Source organism: Arachis ipaensis, chromosome B9 (assembly GCF_059453495.1).
Source record: "Arachis ipaensis isolate K30076 ecotype BB chromosome B9, ASM5945349v1, whole genome shotgun sequence".
Classification (NCBI taxonomy): Eukaryota; Viridiplantae; Streptophyta; class Magnoliopsida; order Fabales; family Fabaceae; genus Arachis; species Arachis ipaensis.
This window is the reverse complement of record NC_142444.1, coordinates 2,788,763-2,810,636: the sequence shown is the minus strand read 5'-3', so window position 1 is coordinate 2,810,636 and position 21,874 is coordinate 2,788,763. Positions and strand designations below refer to the sequence as shown.

Here is a 21,874-nt window from a genome sequence, read left to right as displayed (position 1 = left end):
TAAAATTGTTCATCCTTATCAATTCACCTCTTCTTAAGTATTTTGTACTTATTGAGTAATAGATTTTAGATTTATTTCAATTTTTTTCACTTTTAATTTATACCTAGCATTTATATGATTAATAAAAAATTTTAAATAAAAAGATTAACTATTCAATTTTATTTAACTTTTTTAATTACTTTAAATTTTTTATCAATTATAAAAAATATCATTCACAATGCACTATATTAGCTATAATTTTCAACTATAAATATTTTAGACCTGCTATACATATAAGTCGTTTTGTCATACAAGTTTATACAAGTTAATCCTAATCCAACAAAACTTACTTTCATAACGCGCGCGTGAAATCACGTTGTTCCTCCTCCAACGTTTGTATTCCGCGTTCCTCCTCCTCTTCCTCTTTCTTCTCCTTCTTCTTTGCATTCTTCCTCCTTTTTCTTCGCATTCTTTCTTCTTTCTCGCGTGTTTCATCTTCTTCGTCGTTTTTTTTATTACTGCGGTTGTTGCTGCACTTTTTTCCTCCTCATCTTTCTATTGATTTTGTAACATTATATATTTTTGTTAGAAGGTAAAACAAGAAGAAAAAGATGAATAAGAAGTAGCAGAAGATGAGGAGGAGGAAGAAAAAGAGTTTGAAATTATGCAGAATTTATCAGTACAAATTCACCAAAAATTGTTAAACAATACACATAAATGTCTTAGTTTTACACCAAAATTTGCTGCAAACTTAAAAAGTTTGTGAACTCGTCTGAGCCCTATCTCCACGACCGAGTGGTTCAGGAGGTTCTCTTGATGATCCTTGAGCCTGTTCTTTAGTATAGATTTTCGCCTTCCGACTGGGAAGAAGCGCACGCACTGTGATTCAAACAACTAAGTAATTTTGCTAGATACTTGTGGTTTCTGAAGGGCAATTTGTATGAGATTCTTGATACTGTGAATCACAATGTGGTCATGGTGTGTCTTGAAGAAGGTACAAAAGATAGGAAGCTAGGTTTGCTAACAAAGAAGGAGGAAGAGTGATGGATTCGACGGTGCCGGGTTTGCGCGAAGAAGAAGAAGAAAAAGGGGGTGGTCATCGAGAATGGAGCTCAACGGAGATGGTGGTGATAGAGATGGAGAGTCGGAGAAGAAAGGAGAAAGAAGAAGAAAGAGGGGTTTAGCCGGCGATGACGAAGGAGGAGATTGATAGTGGTTACTCAATAATGATGATCGTGGTGGAGATGATGGTGAGGATGAAAAGAGAGAAAGAGAAAGAGACAGAGGATTATGATGATGATGATGATAGGAATAAAGGAGGGGTATATTTGAAAAGAAAAATATTAATTATAAAAAAGTTAGTAATAAGGGTAAAATTGATACAAATCGAAAACTCGATAAACAAAATTGAAACAAATAAAAACTTAGGGATATCTTTTAAACTTTTAGCAAATTTCAGGAACAAAAAGTATACTTTACTCTTTTTCTCTTTTATGAGAAAAGGACAAACAGGTCCTTGACCTTTTGTCCCGCGGACATTTTTGTCTCTGACCATTGAAAAATACTTTTAAATCCCTGACCTTCATAAAATTTGGATGGATCAGTTCCTGACGGAGGCATTTGGACGGATCAATTCCTGACGGAGGCATTTGGACGGAAGGACTTATCCGTCCAAATTTTGTGAAGGTCAGGGACTTAAAAGTATTTTTCAATGGTCAGGGATAAAAATGTCTGCGGGACAAAAGGTCAGTGACCTATTTGTCCTTTTCCCTTTTATTCTTGTTAAAAAAGTAAAACAAGAAGAAACTTGAGAAGATAAAATAATAAAGGAAAGATGAATAAGAAAAAAGAAGAAGAAGATGGTGATTATGAAAAAAAAGAAGAAGAAGCAGCAGAAGATGAGGAGGAGGAAGAGGAAGAATTTTAAATTATGCAGAATTTATCAGTACAAATCCATCAAAAATTCTTAAACAATACACATAAATGTCTTAGTTTTACACTGAAATTTGCTGCAAATACACAAAAATATTTTCTTTGATACAAAACTCCTACATTACATTCAATTCAAACCATCAACGATGAACAACAATTTTCACAAACAAAAACAACATTATTCACCTACCGAATCATAAACTACCAACAAAAACATACATTAACTAGAATCGAACCACAATCCAGCCACTTGATTGGATTCAAAATAATAATAGACTTCGTTCTGGTTCAATTGACAATCTGAACTTGAATCATTCATTATCTTCAATAACGAGATAACTGTTCAAAACTGATTTCAGAACTTGATTTCAAAAATGTAGAGAACATACAAAAGAAATTGCGAAAAACAAAAACGCAGAGAACGAATGAAGAGAAACGCAGATATAGAAGAGAATGTAGATCGAAAACGCTGAGAAAATTCGAAAAAGGAAATAAAATCCTTTTCAAAAATGCAGTTATATATTCGCGCGTTTATTGAGAAGTTGGTTAGATAATAGCGTGTGAGATGAATTAGATTAAAGAGAATTGTATATGTAAATGACTTATATGTGGAGAATATTTGTAAATATTTTCCACCTTCAATAATGATTAATACTAAATTAACAATTCAACTTTTTAAAAATAAAATTCTAATTCATCATTCCAAAATAAAGTCAAATTATCCCAAAAAATTTTATTATCTTTATATAAATATTTAACTAGTAATTTAGTGCCAAATAAATAAAATTATGTATTCAAATACCACTTAAAACATTAATTTTTGTGTTTTCATATGTAAATATATATTATAATTTTAAATTTTTTTACCATTATTATTTGCATAAATCTTCTTTTATTGTAAATTTTATTTTTATTACAATAACATAAATTTAATATTTGTTAGGTATAACAAAAAAGATGTGTCATGCATATTTCACTGAAAAATATTAAAATTAAATTTTTTAATTTTAAAAACAACTTTTTTTTTTTAAAAAAAAATCTTCGAATTAACTACATAATATACAATGTCAAGGTAACTTGATTATTTTAGTACGAAAAGTTCAATTCAATGTTTTTCATGGACTCACAACAATATTTTTTATTTTTGGTTATATTCTAATTTTACCATTATTGTTTCACCATTCCCATGAGAAGAAAAAAAAATAGTGATTCTCATTATACACATTTATCAAAGAACATCCAAACTCATTATTTGTATTGGCTCTTGAGCAAGCTTTTTTAGCCACTTTTAGTATTGGATGTCAAAGTCCCTCCTTATTACTACACTTCATACCACGTGTCACTATATTTTTTATAGAAATAAAATATTTGTATATCTATACAGAATTAGATTTGTACTGTATAATTCTCCTAATATAATACATAAATTTTGTCATAATTTTAGTTTTTATTATTTTTATTTATTTTTATTTTTTATAGACAATATATATATAGTTTTATTTTTATAATTTTTTAATCAATAAATATAAAGTTAAATATTCTTTATTTTTATTTTTCTTATTCTTTTAAAATTTTATTTTTATTTTTTATAGATAATATATATATATATATAGTTTTATTTTTATAATTTTTTAATCAATAAATATAAAGTTAAACATTTTTTATTTTTATTTTTCTTATTCTTTCAAAGTTTTATTATGATATCAGCCGCATGCTATATTTTTATTCTTGCCTCCAATCTTTTCCTATATATTTTTCTTTTCTCAATATCCCAATTTGATGATTATTGCCTTTCAAATTAATATAAACTAATGATTTTTCATGCATCATCCACGAATTCGAAATCTCCCTTAATAAAAAATTTTAAAAAATATCTAAATATTTTAAATTATTTTTTTTTTGTCTTATCACATCAAAAAAAGAAATAGATCCAGATAAAGAATTGTTAAATAAATATAAAAGAGTGATATTTGATAATATTTTTGGTGATAAATCTAAAGATATAAAATCTTAAAATTATGAAAGTGTGTCACAAAATTATTCTTTTTCTAAATCCAAAAAAAAAAAAAGTAGTTAGCCTTTTACGAACAGAAGTCAATATTTGAAATACCAAAATTAAGATTAAAAATCCAACTTCCTAATTTAGCAGACACAAAATTATTGGCAACAAGATTAAGGACTTTAAAGTGCATAAAAATTAGTATATTATTATTATTAAAGAGAAGAGAAAAAATCCAAGCTGATCTGAATTGGACTAAAGTTTTTTAGGTAAAAAATATGTTTATTTCTTGTTACTATGAATTTTTTATGTAGTTTTGTCAAAGGATTTTTTTTATATTCTCTAATAATTGTTGAAAATTTTTAAAAATATTCATACATCTCTCTTTAATAACTTAGATTTTTAGGAATTAAAATAGATGGTTTATAATATAGAATTAATACTTTTTAAGAATATAACATGTAAAGTTTTACGGCTATAATAAAATTGAATAGTTCATAAAACATTTTGTTATGCATAAATTTTAAGTATCAAAATACATGTTTACAAAATTAATCTATAATGTCAAAAAATAGAACAATTTTAGCATAGTACATATCTAATAGAGGAAATGAAACAGGATACAATTGTCTAAACAAATTAACTAATTAAATTAGTACACATTTGTATCAAACTTTGTAGAAGCTTCATCCATTCTTGCCATCTTGTTGATGAATCAGGACCAAGTATCCATTCAATCTAATAAGGACATGCAAAATCGCATTTGTGGTGTTATTGAGATCATTAGCCCAATAATCCAAAAATATATATAAAAAATTCAATATTTCAGGGTGTGTCAAAGTGGTGTCACTACAAGGGAGGCGGGAATTGGCGGCGGTTTTAAACCGCCGCAAAACCATTTTCCGGTGGTTTATCGGTTTGCCATGGATATGGGTGCCGCGGTTGGATTTGGCGGCGGTTTTCAGCAACCGTTGGCATAACCGCCACTAAATCAAAATTTTGCGGCATAATAACAGAAAACCGCCGCCGAATTGTGCTGACACAATTTCCCTCATATTTACCGGTGGTTTCTTAACCGCCGCAATGTTTATCAAAATGTTTGGCTGGCTACACGTTTAGCGGCGGTTTTAAAACGGCCGCTAAATGCTAATGTAGTTTCTGTCAGAGATGCCGGCGGTTACAAACTGCCGCTAGATATAAAAGTTTTTACACTCATTGAACCAAAATAGAGGCGGTTTAAAACCGCCGCTATGTAAACAGAAATTTAAAAAAAAATAAAAAATTGGCTCTTTCAAAAAATAACGCCAAATTGGTTCAAAATATTATTTAATGATTTTTTATAATTCTTCTTATATTTTTTATTATTTTAAAGTTTGAATATTTTTAACCTTAGAATCTAAACTTATATCAAAAACAAAATCGAGATATAAGCAAAACAGGAAATATATATATCCATGAAAATACGAACAAAAAGAAATCTCTTTCAAAGAGTTGCTCAGTCTAATTCAATAAAATGTTTGCTTCAATGCAATATATCTCCAATCCTAATATTCTAGTATTCACTCTATCATTCCACGAAACGCATTCCTGCAGCGATGTCTGGTGGCAGCTCCTCACCCTGCCGTTGAAACAGATAAATCAAAAAGCACTCTCCATCGCCTTCATCTTTTTCTTATCTGCTGCTGCCTCATCTTCCATCGCCTTCCTCTTCAACTTCTCGCCTTCCAGCTGTGCCTCCAGTTCAAGCAGCTTCCTCTGAGTCTCCTCTAGTTGGACTCCGTTGCCATGCCCATGTAAATTTGGCCCGAAGAGCTGATTAGGAGTCGGTCCAAAACCCACAACATGTACTCTACCCGGTTTCTCTTTTCCGAAAACCTGAGCAATGGAATCATTCTGATACATGTATTATAGCTTCCAATGATGGACTGATATAAAGTTGAGTTATCAAAAAGTTCTAACCAATGCATAGATTTCATTTCCATTCTTCCTTGTTATAACAATATTATCAATATATATATTTGTACATAAATAATTAAAATGCTATATATACAAAAAAGAATATAGCTAACTAAATAATTAAAATGCTATACATACAAAAAAGAATATAGCTAACTAAATATGAATTAGGTGTTCAACTTCTAGCTAATAATACTTGTGTGTGAAGATTGCAAATCAAATGATTTGTGTTCTTTCTAAATATAATTACCATTTAAGCCAATAAATTACAATTATGATCAGGATTGAAAATCCAAGAATAAACCTTGGCATGCATAGAATACAAGAAAATATATCCATAAAAGTATCATACCAAAATTAAAAAATCTGATTGAAAAATATTAGTTTACTTACTTGTTACCACTATGAGAGCTTCTGATGATATAATAGAGTTAAAATTTTAGATCACCATGTCATAGAGTCGGTCCAAACATTTGAAATAAAAATTTCTGAATCTTCTATTGAAAAAAACTGCAATTAACACTGCCCAAAAACTTGTGGCAAATCCAATTCCTAAGCCCATATAGAACCATGAACGAACTTGAGAGTTGTCGTTGTCATCATCATCTTCTTTCATTTGTTTTTCATTTGGTAGTTTTTCATCTTGCGGACAAATCTTTGTGAGTGGAGGTCCACAGAGTTTTGGATTTCCCATATAGCTAAGGTTTGTGAAACCTTGAAGTTGGGTTCCTGATGGAATTTTTCCTTCAAAATTGTTGCATGAGAGATTCAAGACTTCAAGAAAAGACAAAGCAGACATGCTTTCAGGAATTTGTCCTGAAAATAAGTTACTTGAGAGATCAAGAGACTCCAACTGTATCAACTTGCTAATATCTTGTGGAATCTTTCCCACGAATTGATTGTGGGATAGATTTAAAGACTTCAATCCAGTAAGCATGAATAACTCTGATGGCAACGTTTCAGATAGATTGTTACATGAAAGATCAATAACAAGTATCGAGTGTGTATAATTTAACTTAATGCCCTTAATAAGCAACATGAGATTGATATTGAATTCAAAATTGACATGGTCTATCGTAGGAATGGTAACATCAAATGAATCAAATGATTCATTTTTAGAAATCATGCCTGTCATGTTGCGAACACAACTTGGTATTGGCCCTGATAATCTATTATTTGAAAGATCCAATATCTTGAGAGAATGAAGCTGACATATTGTAGTAGAGATATTACCACTAAATTGATTGGATCTTAGTTTGAGACCAATTACACTTTCTCCCACCCAGTTTGATATAGCTCCAGAAAACTCATTTTCACCTAGATTAAGGAGACGAAGCTTCTTACAATTTTTCAATGAGAGAGGCACTTCTCCAGATAACATGTTATTGTATAGATTCAATGCAATTAAGTTAGACAAAGAGCTCATTGAGTGAGGAATTTTGCCTACCAAATTATTGCTTTCCAAATTAACATAAAGTAATGATCTCCAATACATCCAACAATCCGAAATCTCTCCTGATAAAAGATTATGAGAAATATCCACATACTTCAAATTATTTTTTTCTTTTGTCTTATGGCATAAGAAAGAAGAAATGGATCCTGACAAGAAATTGTTAACCAAACGTAAAAGAGTGACGTTTGGTGATACTTGTGGCACACCACCTCTCAAATTGTTCTCGCCTAACACTACCACTTTGGAATTAAGCAAGACATTTGACATGTCAACATTGATTGAATTATTTGATAAATCAAGATATTCAACTTGATCAGAAACAAACTTCCAGAACTTATTAGGTAGTTCCAATGGAATTCTTGAATTTACAATCGCCAAAAGGGTCAGAGAATTCTGTGTATATATCCATGATGGAAGTTTATTAGAAGTCAAATAAGTCAATTCTAAAAACTGAAGTTGAAAAGGAGGGATCCATTCAGAATCAAAGTCAAAGATCAAATATTGTGAACCCAAAACTAAATGGTTTAATTTTGAAAGGGAAAGAAAATTTTGTTCAGAAACAATTCCTGTTAAACCATTGAATGCCAAATTCAAGTAAGTTAAGGATGACAGATTTCCTAAACTTGTAGAAATAGAACCAGAGAATGAATTATCAGAAAGATCAAGTCTTTTTAATTGTTCAAGTTGACCCACCCAATTTGGAATGAGTCCATTGAGATCATTGTTATACAAAGACAAGGTTTCAAGGCTTTGAAAGTGTGGTAGTGTTTGAGGAAGTTGGCCATGTATGAAATTATTGGAAAGTTCTACAATTGAGATACTAGAACTAAGATTGAAAACCCAACTTGGTAGCTCAGACACAAACTCATTGTAAGAAAGATCAAGAACTTTAAGCGCAGTGAAATTGGCATATTGAAGGGATGGATAGATGTTCTGAAGTCTACAATCCTCCAAATATAACTCTGAAAGTGAAGGAAGCATAGTCACTAACTGAAGCCAATTAGTTTCTTTTTGAAGATTAATGCCACTGAGATCGAGATAGTGTAAAAAAGAAAGATTAGAAATCCAATGGAGTATATTATCAGCTTGAAGATTATCATTATCTGATAAATTAAGATAGTAGATATTGTTGGAAGAGTTTTTACACTGACCATGATATTGGATGGTGTTGAAGTCATTGTTGCTCAAATCCAAATAACTAAGAAATTCAAGATCAAACAAACAAGACATGTCGAGTTCACCTGTTAGACACTGGGATTTGTCAAGATTATGACCGTAATCAGAGTAAATTTCTGGACAATGAAGATTGAGCTTTGTGACTCTGCCAGTGATGTTATCACAATGAACTCCTTTCCATTGGCAACAATTTGTTTCCTTAATGGACCATAAAGAAAGTACACCAGAGGGATCAGTGATTCCATATTTGAACTTGAGCAATGTGCTCTTGTCCTTGTCGTCGCACTGAATAATTTTGGAAGTGCACATAATTTTACACAATAATAAAGAAAGCAAAAAAATTTGAATATGGTATTGAAAGAAAGAGGAAGTAGCCATATTAGTTTTACAACAAAAAGATTTTGGTGATGAGTGGAAATATGTATCAAAAGTTTTCTCTACAGAGAATTTATTTTAAGAGTGTGAAACAAGTGCAATATGAAAAATTCATTTAACTTCTTCAACTATATCCATGACCATGTGTCCATATTTATATACTTGTAGCCTCAAATTCTTTCATTTCTTAAGAGTATTAAAGACATAATATTATCTATCAACCTATTATATTATTAGCGTGGCGTGTATGCACAGGTTTTATGGCTAGTCTCGTATTTATTCCAAGGTGAATTTTAACAAGACTATGAAATATGAATGGTATAATCTTTAAGGTAGCGTTTGATGGAGAGATAGAGACGGAAAGATTGAGACTGAGAAACAGAGATTAAGAGACAGAAATTGAAACAAATCTCAATATTCTGTTTGGTGCAAAGTGAGACAGAAATTGAAACAAGAATGAAATTCTAATTTAATTTGTACAAAGGGTAAAATTAGAATTAATTAATTGAAATGAAGATATTTTAGGTATAAAATGTTATTAAAGTTTCAGTCTCCATCTCTAAAAATTTTAGTCCACTGTGTCCTACTTTTTGGATGTACTGAAATACTGAAATTTTAGGGACAGAGACAAAAGTTTTAATACCAGTCTCTAAACCAACAAACATAATACTGAGTCTTAGTCTCTCAGTCTCTGTCTCAGTACCTTAAAACAAACGCTACCTAAATAGATTTATAAGTGTTAGTCGTTCCTCACACTTTAAATTAGTTTTTTGAGTTGAGTTAGACTCGTTCAATCTCAATTCTAATATAAAGAAAAAAATGTTAAGGATGTCACAAATAAAAATTTTAATAAACAATAATATTACTTTTTAAAAATTTTCAATATAATAAAAATGTATGAAAAAATGCTAAAAACCTTTTATTTTACCTTTGTTAACTAATAATGCCGAAAGTCCAACCCCATTTTTCTCCATTCATGGACTATGTCAATGTGACATGATAATGGTGATTATCAATAGCTTAAATCTTAGTACAACTTGTACAATAAAAAAAATATTGAAAGTAATAGATAGATTTGAGAAGTGAAATTAAATTATACATGAATTGAAGGATGACTCTGAAACATCTTATTAATCTCTTCCACCTCCACAATGATATCACACACTCCAATTCATAAATAAAAACATCAATTTTGATGCATCTTTTAATAATTTCAAAGTCCTGTGTTTAAGATAGGAGGGCAAAGATAACAACAATATATGATGGAAGCTTGAGAAAGTCAAAACAAGTTTAGTCATTATTATATAAACTTGGAATGAATCCTCCCAATTTAATATGAGAGAAGGATTCAAAGCTAAACACATTTCTTTAATTTTCATTCAAGTTCTCTATTATGTTACAAATTTAATATCAACAAATTAATAACAAAGCAATACATTATTAAAGAAGATTAATACACGCGATAAAAGCTCAATTCGTATTTTATAAGAACATGATTCTGGTCCTTATTACTATTACGAGAGCTCTTTTAAAATAATTTGTAAGTGATCTTTATACGCACTCATTGTAAGTAATGTCAAACTCTCGCAAATTAAGTTTCTCTACACATAATAAATATATAGAAGCAGCTTGCCAAGTAGGATTAGATTGATATTTGAGCTTAAATTCATTTGGGCCTAAATCTTAGTTTATTAAAGCCCAAAATCCAATACTGAGAGGAATAAGTTATATTCCGGGCCTTTTTTTTCTTAACAAAGAAAAAGAGAATATTCGATCATATCATCTGCCAACAAGGAATTCATCATTCTACACCAAAAAAATAAAAAATCATCATTTCTAAAAGAAAAATACTAGGAAATCATCAAAACTCAGAATTTAGTATTTTTAACTATTACTTAATTATCAATTCAATTTGTTTAGTCTAATTTCTTTAGTCTACTAATATAATAATATACTTTATCTTATACTTTTAAATATTAATAAAAAATTAACTAAAATAACCAAAAACAATAAATTTTAATAATCTTTTAGTATTTTCCTTTTTAAAATACTCCATCTAAAAGTAGATTATAGATACATATAATTGTGAATGTATTAAATATTTAAATTGCTTCAAGGATCTTAAAATGAAAGAAGTATGTAATGAAATTGAAACTAAGTGCACTAAATTCATAAAGAATCCTGCTACATCTATCTACACTGTTTTAAAAAGAAATAAAATTGGGCATTAGTGCTTTTTTTTTTTAATTATTATAGTGTAAAAGCAACGTATTGGAAAACAATAATAATTTACACTATAATAATTAAAAAAAGCTATATATATTGCTAATATAAAATTATTATATATTGTTAAATAATAAAAACAACTTTAACTTAATTTACGATTCCAACAACACATTTTTATCACAACTCAATTTAACATATGAAAAAGATAAAAATAAAGTGTTTATGATTGACAAATAATTAAAATAACTTTAAAATAAAATTCTGGTGAATACATGTCTGGTTATTATAACTAATAATTTATAGTTTAAATGACATAATTTTTTTATTTTCACTTAAAAATTTAGAATTTAAATCTCACTCCTAACTTATAAAAAAAAAAAAAAAGATAACACACGTGGAAAACCTTGGTAACTTAGCGAAATAATTATGCACCCCCAAATCCTGCAAATTATGTAGAGAGTCAAAGATAAATAAGAATTCCTTGCAAATTTACTTGAGTATTAGTAATTTAGTATATATATATATATGGTCAGAACTCAGTCTATACTTGCATTTCATTAACTAGCTAGTGCATGGATTTATGATTTTGGTCTTTATAAATATTTTGGTGCATTTTTAAATTGGCTATTATCATCATTATACGTGTATATATACTTTAAAATGGATACTTAACCCTACCTTGAACAATAGGTATACGAAAGAAATATCAACACTAATTCTAGAAGGATTAAAAGTTTAGTACCTTCTTCTACAGTTTGCTTAATGAGATTTGATAGCCGAAATATGCTTCAGAATTCCTTGTATAGTGTAGTGTGAAAATTAAGGCTGAGTTTGGTAAAGCCTTTTTAAGAGGTGTTTGTGCTTTTTAAAAGCACAAGCATGTCATTTTGCGTTTGGTAAATTAAAAAGCTCAAGTGCTTGTACTTATAGCTTTTAAAAGTTAGGAGTGCTTTTGAAAGCACCTAAGAGGGAGCTTTTCAAAGCTGACTTATGCTTACCAAATTTTTTTAACTATTATATTGCCATTGAAATCCTCGTATATTTCTAACTTCTCATCCTAACCTTCACAAATTCTAACACAATCTTCATATATTTTTTATTTTTCAACCTAATCTTCATATATTTTTTATTTTTTATTTTTAGTAATGATATTTAGGATAAAATAAATTTTTATGATACTTATATAAAATTTTAAAGTTAAAAAATAAAAGAATTTATTTATTATATTTATGTTTATTATGAATTTTTTATTTTAACATTATTTTATTTTAAAATATTATATAAATTTTTAAAAAATTTGAAAAAAATTATTTTTTGTTATAAATATGTTTATTATAATTTTTTCAACTTTTAAAAGTTGTTTTACCAAACATAATTATAGTGCTTGTACTTATTAAAAGTTATTTTTAATTTGATTTTACCAAATGCAAGTGCTGCAGCTTTTAAAAAGCTATCTTTTAAAAGACAGCTTTTATAAGTTACTTTTAAAAAACAAAAGCTTTACCAAACCAAGCCTAAGTGAGAGAGAAGCAAAGGTGCAAGTGAGCTATACAAGAAGTGTATGTTTTGAGTGTTGGCATAGGTGAATAAAAATTGTGTTTTTGTTTTTTTAAAATTACCCTTTAAGTACAAGAATAAACCTTTGGCATGCAAAGAATAGAAGAAAATATATCCATAGAGAATTAAAGATATTACACCGAATTTAAAAATTTGAATAAAAATTAGTTAAGTTACTTACGATTGCCACTACGAGAGCTTTTGATGATGTATACTTTAGAAAGTAAAGTTGAACTTTTGGATCACCACGTCATAGAATTTTCCTAAACATTTGAAATATGAATGCCGAAATCTTCTACTAAAGAAAACTGCAATTAACACTATCCAAAAATTTGTCGCAAACATCATCGTCATCATCTTCTCTTGTTTGTTTTTTATTTAGTGTGATTTCTCATCTTATAGACATCTTTGTGAGTGTAATCTACAAAATTTTAAATTTTTCACATAACTAAAGTTTGTGAAACTTTGAAGTTGGGTCTCCGTAAAACTTTGCCTTTAAAATTATTGCATGAGAGGTTCAAAACTTCAAAAAAAAAAAAAAAGTAGATATGAATTGAAAAATTTGTCCTGAAAATAAGTTGTTTGAAAGATTAAGAGATTTTTTTGTTGTTGCCTATGGTATCTCCCAACCCGACAGGTCAAGTACTAATTCGTTGCGGATCTGAACTCTATTTAAGGGTCTAATGGGTTGCTGCATGCGGCGGAATTTGAACCTCCAACACTTACTTAAGCGGACGAGTGAGCTGACCACTCGACCAACCCAAGTTGGTTAAAGATCAAGAGATTCCAACAGTGTCAAGTTGTTAATATCTTGTAAAATCTTTTCCATCAATTAATTGTGGGATAGATTTAAAGACAGCAATCTAATAGTATAAATAACTCTGATGGCACTGGTTCGAATAAATTATTATATAAAAGGTCAATAACACACATGGAGTGTGTATAGTTCAACTTAAAGTTCTTAATAAGTAACATATATAAGATTAATACTGAACCCAAATGCGAAGCTAACCATAGGAATGAGAACATGGAATGAATCAAATGATTCAATTTTAGAAAGCATGCCTGCCAAAATAATTTGGTACTGATCCCAATAATATGTTTTTTAAAAGATCCAATATCTTGAGAGAATGAAGTTGGTATATTGTAGTAGAGATGTTACCACTAAATTGACTGAATCTTAGTTAGAGAGACAATTTTTATAAAAAGACTAGAAACTAACCAACATTGAATCAACCAATAATAGAAGAAAGAATAAGCGAAAGTATACCAAGAACTAGAAGGTCATATTAATTTGAATTACGGTCATTTTTTCTGTTTTTGGAATAAGGGGATTATCCGTCTCGGATAATAGCATTCAATTTGTGAAATGATTGATGTACAAGAAATGGCGTTTTCACAATTCTCTTAACATTGAAACTATTAGATTTAAATGCAAAAGATGCTTCTTTTCCAAAATAACATCCTTAGAACAAAAAAAAAATAAATGAGCTAAAGTGAATCAAAATGGCAAAAGAATCATGAAGGTTTAGAGTCAATGCCTCAATGGTCTATACGAAGAACTACTTGTTTTTCCTATGTTGCTTTTTTAATAAAAAAAAAAGTAAAATAGTATTCAATTCCACAATTGTGAAGAAAATTGATACTTAAGTTAAAGAAAGATTACATAATTAGTAGCATTACATCCATTCATGTGGGAATGTGGAAATACAGTCATGCTGCGCAACTCCTATGAAATATCCAAACAAATTATCAAAGAAGGAAGTAATGAACAAATAGTTACCATAAATTTTCCGAGAAATCATATTGAATTTGTGAACTAGATCGACTCTCTTGTGATAATCAATTGGTTCTTGGATCTGATTAACATAAGTGTCATTAAGGAGTTGCTCTAGACCAGCAAGAGATGCAGGAGAAAACGCTGCTAATTTATCTAACTCGGCCCTCTTCGCCGTCTTCAGAAGGTCTGTCAGGGAAACAATGAATTAGGTCACTACTTCAAAGATTAATGCAGTAAATTTCCATTTAGAACAATACCACCACTACCAACAACAATAGTAGGAACTCTGAAGAAGAATTTATAAATTCGCTTATTGCATTTCAACGATGATCAGTTCTCAGCATCTATATTTATTGACATATTATAAAATGAAAAACTATGAAACTACCTTTTTGTTCATTTAAGATTGTAACAGCAACCTTTGCCGCATTTATCTCTGCTTGTTTCTTGGTTTTGGCTTCTTCTCCAGGGAAAACCTCCCCTTTAACTTTCACTCGTACGACAAATGTCGAATTATGATCATTGCTTGAACTTTTTGTAATATAAGAAGGCAGGCTACATCCTTCCTTTTGAACCAGTTCTTGTAAAAGTTTTTTGTATGAGTGTGTCATACCTGTAATAAATCACACAACTTAACATGTCCCAACAATAAAAAATATAAACCACATGTAAATGCAAGAATCTGCCAATTAAAGAGTTGCTCTAGACCAATAAGAGATGCAGGAGAGAATGCTGCTAATTCCTCTCTGACTCAGGCCTCTTCGCCGTCTTCGGAAGATCTAGCAGGGAAACAATGAATTAGGTACCTACTTCAAAGATTAATGCAATAAATTTCCATTTAGAACAATACCACCACTACCAACAACAATAGTAGGAATTCTGAAAAAGAATTTATCCCTAAGTTGTGCAGAAGTTCGCTTACTGCATTTCAACGATGATCAGTTCTCAGCATCTATATTTATTGACATATTATAAAATAGAAAACTATGAAACTACCTTTTTGTTCTTTTAAGAATGAAAGAGCCACCTTTGCTGCATTCATCTCTGCCTGTTTCTTGGTTGGCTTCTTTTCCAGGGAAAACCTCCCCTTTAACTTTCACCCATGCAACAAATGTCGGATTATGATCCTTGCCTGAACTTTTTGTAATATAAGAAGATAGGCTAAATCCTTCCTTTTGAACCAGTTCTTGTAAAAGATTCTTGTATGAATGTGTCATATCTGTAATAAATCACACAACTTAATATGTCTCAACAATGAAAAATATAAACCACATGTAAATGTAAAAATCTATCAATTAAACGTAAAGAATTAAGGGAGCAAATTCGAATTCAATCAATATCCAACTCAAATTCAAGACAGGCAAAACCAAATCAAGAGAAGCAAAGGTAAGCAACGAGCCATACTCAAGGGAGGCAGCAGCAACCCGAGCCCTACCGGATGAGGAAGTGACCAGGGCAAGAGACGCACAACGGCACAGGAGAAAGAATACGCGACGACACAGTGAAGGCGACTCATGGACGGAGGTGATGACGCAGTGCCGGAGATGCACAGGAGCCAGGACGTGGCGCAAAGGAGCCGGCGACGTGGAAGAAATCATGCGGTGGCGGTGGGCGGTAGCAGATTTGTGAGTGTGAGAGTGAGAAGGAGGCTCTGCCTCTCGAGCATAGTTATCAGAACCGAATCGGTAATTGACCCGGTCATACAACCGGGTCACCGGGTCACTAGTTCAACCGGTGGATCGCTAATTCACCCGGTTGACCCGGTCATAATTAAATAAAAATATAAAATTATAAAAATAAAATTGAAACTTAAAATGTATATGTCTTCATAAATATATTAATAACAATCAACTATCAATTCTTAGACATAACAAATAATGCAAGAAAAATAATAATAAACTAGTCAATAATACAAAATACTTTCTCGATTTAAAAAACAAGAAAAAACTAAAAATAACACAATCAATAAATCAAATTCAAGTCGGCATCTATATCTTCATAAAACAAATTTAAAGCTTGACCAACATTTCCTTCATTTTGATTTGCATCTATATCTACATTTGTGTATCTTTCACAAATCAATACCAAAAATAATTCATAATAATAGAAACAGAAAGTATGGGACAACAATTTAACTGAACAATTGCACAGAGCATGAACCTCATTTTCAACAACAAATTCAACTATAATAATTTTTAGCAACAAAAGATTCATCTCAAGAGATGATTTATATGTTTACACCAACAAAAAATCTAGATAAGTGATTATTTCAGCAAGACAACAATAGATTCAATCTTAAGTGAGGATAATAAGTAACAAATCCAACATGATTTACCGATTTACAACAACAAAAAATTTAACTAAGTGATTATTCAGCAAAACAGCACCAAATTCAAGGTTTAATAAACTAAGTAATGATTTTCGGCAACTAACAAACTTAATACAAGTGAAGCTAAGTGATTATTTTGACAAGCCAATAACAAATTCAAGGTTCATGATAATCCCTAACAAATTTCAACAACAAATTACTTTCAACAACAAAATCAAGTACAAGGTTTAATAAACTAAGTAATGATTTTCGGCAACTAACAAACTTAATACAAGTGAAGCTAAGTGATTATTTTGACAAGTCAATAACAAATTCAAGGTTCATGATAATCGCTAACAAATTTCAGCAACAAATTACTTTCAACAACAAAATCAAGTGCAGTGATGTAGCAACAAAATTGAAACAGAAAGTACAAGGGGAACTCACCGAATTGGGTTGCACGAAGGAAGCTGACGGCAAAGGAGAAGCTAATGGCAAGAGAGAAGCTGACGGCAAGGCTCGAAGCAAAGAAGACGACAACCAAGACCAGCTCACCGGGATCTGTTGCATCTGCAACCGGCGACGAAGAGCGCAGAGAAGGGAGAGATCGAGACCAGGTGCGAGACAGAGACTGTGAGAAGCAAGAAGACGACGACAACCACCACCACCCGAGGGACCAGATGCGGTTCCGTCTGCTTCTGCCGCCGGCGAAGCGAGTGCAGAGAAGGGAGAGCTTGACAGACCGGAGACGAGAGGTGAGAGACCGGAGATGAGACGATCTGACGAGAGCTTGAGCTCGTGGGAGAGAGTGACTAGAAACTGAAAAAGAGAGTCGAGAGAGGAGATAGGATTGGGGAAAGGGGGAAAAAGGCCGGTAGAGAGGAGATAGCTAGCTTGGTATATTAAACTGAGTCACATGCTGTCAATTTTTGGGCTAATTTTTTTTTATATTGTATAAATATATGTGTAATACACTGTTTTGGGAAGATTAAGTGTTTTTTTTATATGGTGTTTTATTCAAATTTGACGGTCCGATTTGTTTGAAAAAAAAAGTAAAGTACAAATCGGACTCTCCGATTTGTTTGATAAAAAAAACTACAAATCGCATGGTCCGTTTTGTATTTTTTATTTTTTTTTATTTTTTTAAATAGAAATCGGACCGTCCGATTTCAACAGTAAAAATTTTTTTATTTTTAAAAACACAAATCGGACCATCTGATTTGTGATTGTTGATTTTAAAAATGAAACAAATTGGAGGAACCCATTTGTTCACACCATAACAACAAAAAACTCATCTCTTCTCCCATCATTGTGAGATGCACTCAGCTCTCCCCCACACAAAAAATAATAAACGCAATTTTTGTGCATGAGACACAGAGTTAGTAAAGATTTAGTCCCCACACTATATATATCCGCTGTCAATTTTAGTGAAGATTTAGTCCAATTTAACTTAGATTCGCAGATGGATTCAGACACCCTTGAATATGATCTTACACAACTTGATCATATATATATACATCAAAAATTAACTATCAAAATTAGTTATATATACTTGTACATAAATATATATAATTTAATTTATTTTTTAATATATATTTTATATTTTTATTTATATTTTATATTAATAATGTATATATTGCAGATGTCTAATTTTTTTATAAATTTCTTTAAGTCTAATTATTTTATTTATTTTTATAGTTTTATCAAATTTATAATTAAATTTTTATTTTTTTCTTTTAATTTATTCTATACACTATTTTTAATTTTATAATTAATTTTTTCTAATATAAAAAATATTAGAGTTAACTAATATTTTTTCACAAATTGAAGGTATCCATAATTAAAAATTTAATTAAATATTTGATCATATGTATTTTTAAAAAAATATTATATTAATTTTAACATTTTTTATATGAAAAGAATCTAATTATAAAATTTAAAATAGTATAGAGATATAACTAAAAAAATTATAAAAAATTAATTAAAAGTTTAATAAAATTACAATGATCAAGAGAGTAATTAAACCATGGTTTATAATGCATTTCAAAATATAAAGTTAGTGTTTGTAGAAACAATTTTTAATGCAAAAGTTTTAATTAAATGTTAATTTATAAATATTTTCTTTATTTTTAGAGTAGCAAAAAGCCATTTCTCCATTATGAATTGGTGAGAATTATTGAGGAATTTTTCACGTCAAAGTATATATGCTTTATATCAACTTGACATATATAGCGTTGGGATCATCTAGCGGTGTCAAAAATTTCCAAGAGGTGGGAATTTCCGCGGGGGCCGCTCTGAATGGGGCTCTAATGATAAAAAAAAATTTGTAGGATAGAGATGGGGAGCAAAATTTCTCCGAGACAGGTGCGGGGACTCGAACGGGGATTCCCGTCCATTTCCGATAATTCCCTGAATGTTGTGAACTTGTTTAATAACATTTACTTTATCTCTAATATAGGAGTTTTTTTAGTAATTTCACTCCTTGAAAACCCTAATCCTATTCAAAATTTTATTTTATGGACTATGATTTGTTATATTATATTTCTGGACTTATAATATTAGATAAGATATGTTTGTGTATTTGTAATAATATTTTGTAGTTTGTTTTTTTTATTTTTTTATATTTTTTATTATAATTTCCATATGAAGGTTAAACATAGGGAGATGGGGAATGGTGCCCCGCGAAAAATGTAGGGAACGCGCAAAATGGTGATGGAGACAATTATTCTTCCATGGCGGAGAATGGGATGGGGACAGGGATTAATTCTGGGGGCGAGGACGAAGAGCAGGGAGGCATCCCCCGCTTTGCCCCGTCCCGCCCCATTAACATCCCTCGGACCATCTAGCAAAAAACATATGTATATTTGCTTAACAGCTAGACAAATACTAATATTGACGGGGTCTAAGAAATTTAGAACTATATCTTGTTGGACTAATTCTTTTGAATGGTCAAGTCCAATAATTAGAATTATTTTTCTCACTTGAAAACTAATTTTTTTTTTCAAGAAATTGGTACCGAATTATAATTTAAATGAATCCAATTTAGAGAGAGGTAACTTCTTTTCAATATTAATCAAAATATTTTATTAAATTAGAAATTTTGAACTCTAATAGAATTAAAAGAATAATTTTATAATAAAAAATTAACTAACTAATAAATAATTTTTTATACCTATCAATTTAAATTTTAAAACAACTTTTAAAAAAAATTAACTTACAATTCTCGTATCAAAAGTTTCGTCATTGTGGCCCAATGAGAATATTTATTTTGGTTATATTTGTTGTTCTCTTGTCACATACTCTTTGTTGTTATGATAATTTTTTTAATTTTTATTTTTGGACATTTAAATATTTTTATGTTGTTGTTTTGATGTATAATTACTTTACCACTCTTATATTTTTCCCTATGCATATTTTGATGTTTTGTAACAAATGTTTTTAACAATATATAATATTATTCTATATCAAAATAATATAACTAATTTAGCATAGGTTGTAACTTTTGAAGGTGAATAAGTAATTATTATTTTTATATTTTATTCTCTGAAATTGTACAGTTAGAGAAGTATGAAAGAATTGTATAATATGTTGACTTAGCAAAGCATCTAGAAGCTGCCGTTAGAAATTAGAAGAGTGTAAAAACTTTCTGTTAGAAATTTACTGCACTTATTGTAACTAACTATCCAGCTCATCAAGTGTAGTAACTGTGTATAAATGACCTGTACGTAAATATCTCCATGCTATTATTGTTATATGAAACTATAATCACTAACCAAAAATTCTTCATTCTCTCTCTTCTACCTCCATTTGCTCTTCTTCAACCGTTTCTGATACCTTACATGGTATCAGAGCTGAATAATCCATAGAATCTGAAAATAGATGCATATATTTATAAAATTATTAAATATTTAAATTGCTCCAAGGATCCTGAAATAAATGAAGTATATACTGAAATTAAAACTAAATACACTGAATTTATAAATTTGACGAAAAAATGTGAACATAACCGATATAGTGAATAGGGTCATCAAAATGATATCCAAATCTATCAAACTATTTTGTTTATTTTTTAAAATAGGCAACTTTATAATCTCAAAAATACTCATAAAATTAAAATGTTGAATGAATTTAGTTTGATTAATTTGAAAAATAAAGAAGCTGGTCAATGAGTCGAATGAATTAGCTCGTTTATTTTATTTATTTTTGAAAATTTCAATTATTTTACGATTCAACCCAGATACTAAACTCCAAACTCAATAACCCAATTGCAAGAAAAGAAATGTCGTCCAAAGTTTGGTATCTAACTCAAAAATTGATTATTTTGGGATATTATTAAAAAAATTCAATTTAGTTTGAAAAAAAAAAAAACTAATTAACGTATTACTTTGATGGATTGGATTTAGCTTATCAAAATCAACCATAAAAATTAGCTATTATATATTTATATATAAATATATATTTTATTTAGATGTAATTAAATAAATTAAATAAAAATAATGTGATTAAGTGTAATTTATTTAGATGTAATTAAATAAAATAAAAATAATGTGATTAAGTGTAATTTATTTAGATGTAATTAAAAAATAATTGAATACTATGTACAGTAAAAAATTAATATTATTGAAAGATATAATTAAATTAAAATTTATTTCTATGTATCGTTCTTGTCCCCAATGTTTTCGTTCTATTTAAGTCCTTAATGTTTCAAAATCGTCTCAATTTTATCCTGCCGTCAATTCTGTTAACGGATCCCTAACGGCAGGACAACATTGAGTCCGTTTTAAAACGTTAGGAACAACTTTGGACTTACACCAAACGTTGGGGACAAAAACAATACTTTATTCTTTATGGGTTTATAAGTGTTAGTCGTTCCTCACACTTTGAATTAGTTTTTTGAGTTGAGTTAGACTAGTTCAATCTCAATTCTAATATAAAGAAAAAAAAAATGTTAAGGATAGATGTCACAAATAAAAATTTTAATAAACAATAATATTACTTTTTAAAAATTTTCAATATGATAAAAATGTATGGAAAAATGTTAAAACTTTTTATTTTACCTTCGTTAACTAATGCCGAAAGTCCCATTTTTCTCCATTCATGGACTATGTCAATGTGACATGATAATGGTGGTTA

The 21,874-nt window shown here is 29.7% G+C and overlaps 2 protein-coding genes across 9 annotated transcripts; both read right to left on the bottom strand.

The window, feature by feature from the left end:
• Positions 1-5,343: 5,343 nt before the first annotated feature.
• Positions 5,344-8,995, bottom strand: LOC107619778 (receptor-like protein EIX2). 2 transcript variants are annotated; one of them, XM_016322064.3, is made up of 2 exons: positions 6,260-8,995; positions 5,344-5,785 (listed from the first exon to the last, which is right to left on the bottom strand). In XM_016322064.3, the coding sequence occupies exon 1, from the start codon at positions 8,871-8,873 to the stop codon at positions 6,306-6,308; it is 2,568 nt and encodes an 855-aa protein (XP_016177550.1). In that variant the 5' UTR covers positions 8,874-8,995; the 3' UTR covers positions 5,344-5,785; positions 6,260-6,305. The 2 variants fall into 2 exon arrangements, with proteins under 2 accessions (XP_016177550.1, XP_088355972.1); XM_088499846.1 differs by having other exon boundaries at positions 5,347-5,803; positions 6,260-8,982.
• Positions 8,996-14,280: 5,285 nt separating this feature from the next.
• LOC107614651 (uncharacterized) lies at positions 14,281-17,652 on the bottom strand. 7 transcript variants are annotated; one of them, XM_088497759.1, is made up of 5 exons: positions 15,838-17,652; positions 15,430-15,652; positions 15,142-15,239; positions 14,822-15,046; positions 14,281-14,619 (listed from the first exon to the last, which is right to left on the bottom strand). In XM_088497759.1, exons 4-5 carry the CDS (start codon positions 15,042-15,044, stop codon positions 14,333-14,335), a joined length of 510 nt encoding a protein of 169 aa, XP_088353885.1. In that variant the 5' UTR covers positions 15,045-15,046; positions 15,142-15,239; positions 15,430-15,652; positions 15,838-17,652; the 3' UTR covers positions 14,281-14,332. The 7 variants fall into 7 exon arrangements, with proteins under 7 accessions (XP_088353885.1, XP_088353884.1, XP_020966156.1 ...); XM_088497758.1 differs by having other exon boundaries at positions 15,142-15,212; positions 15,838-17,651; XM_021110497.2 differs by having other exon boundaries at positions 14,822-15,242; positions 15,838-17,651.
• Positions 17,653-21,874: the final 4,222 nt, after the last annotated feature.

Bases quoted from the DNA above. Each gene is read 5' to 3' on its own strand.
- LOC107614651 (XM_088497759.1), bottom strand. From the start codon at position 15,044: ATGACACACTCATACAAAAAACTTTTACAAGAACTGGTTCAAAAGGAA. The intron at 14,620-14,821 runs GTAGTTTCATAG...TTTCCCTGACAG, and splicing joins AATCTTAAATGAACAAAAAG to ACCTTCTGAAGACGGCGAAG.
- LOC107619778 (XM_016322064.3), bottom strand. From the start codon at position 8,873: ATGGCTACTTCCTCTTTCTTTCAATACCATATTCAAATTTTTTTGCTT.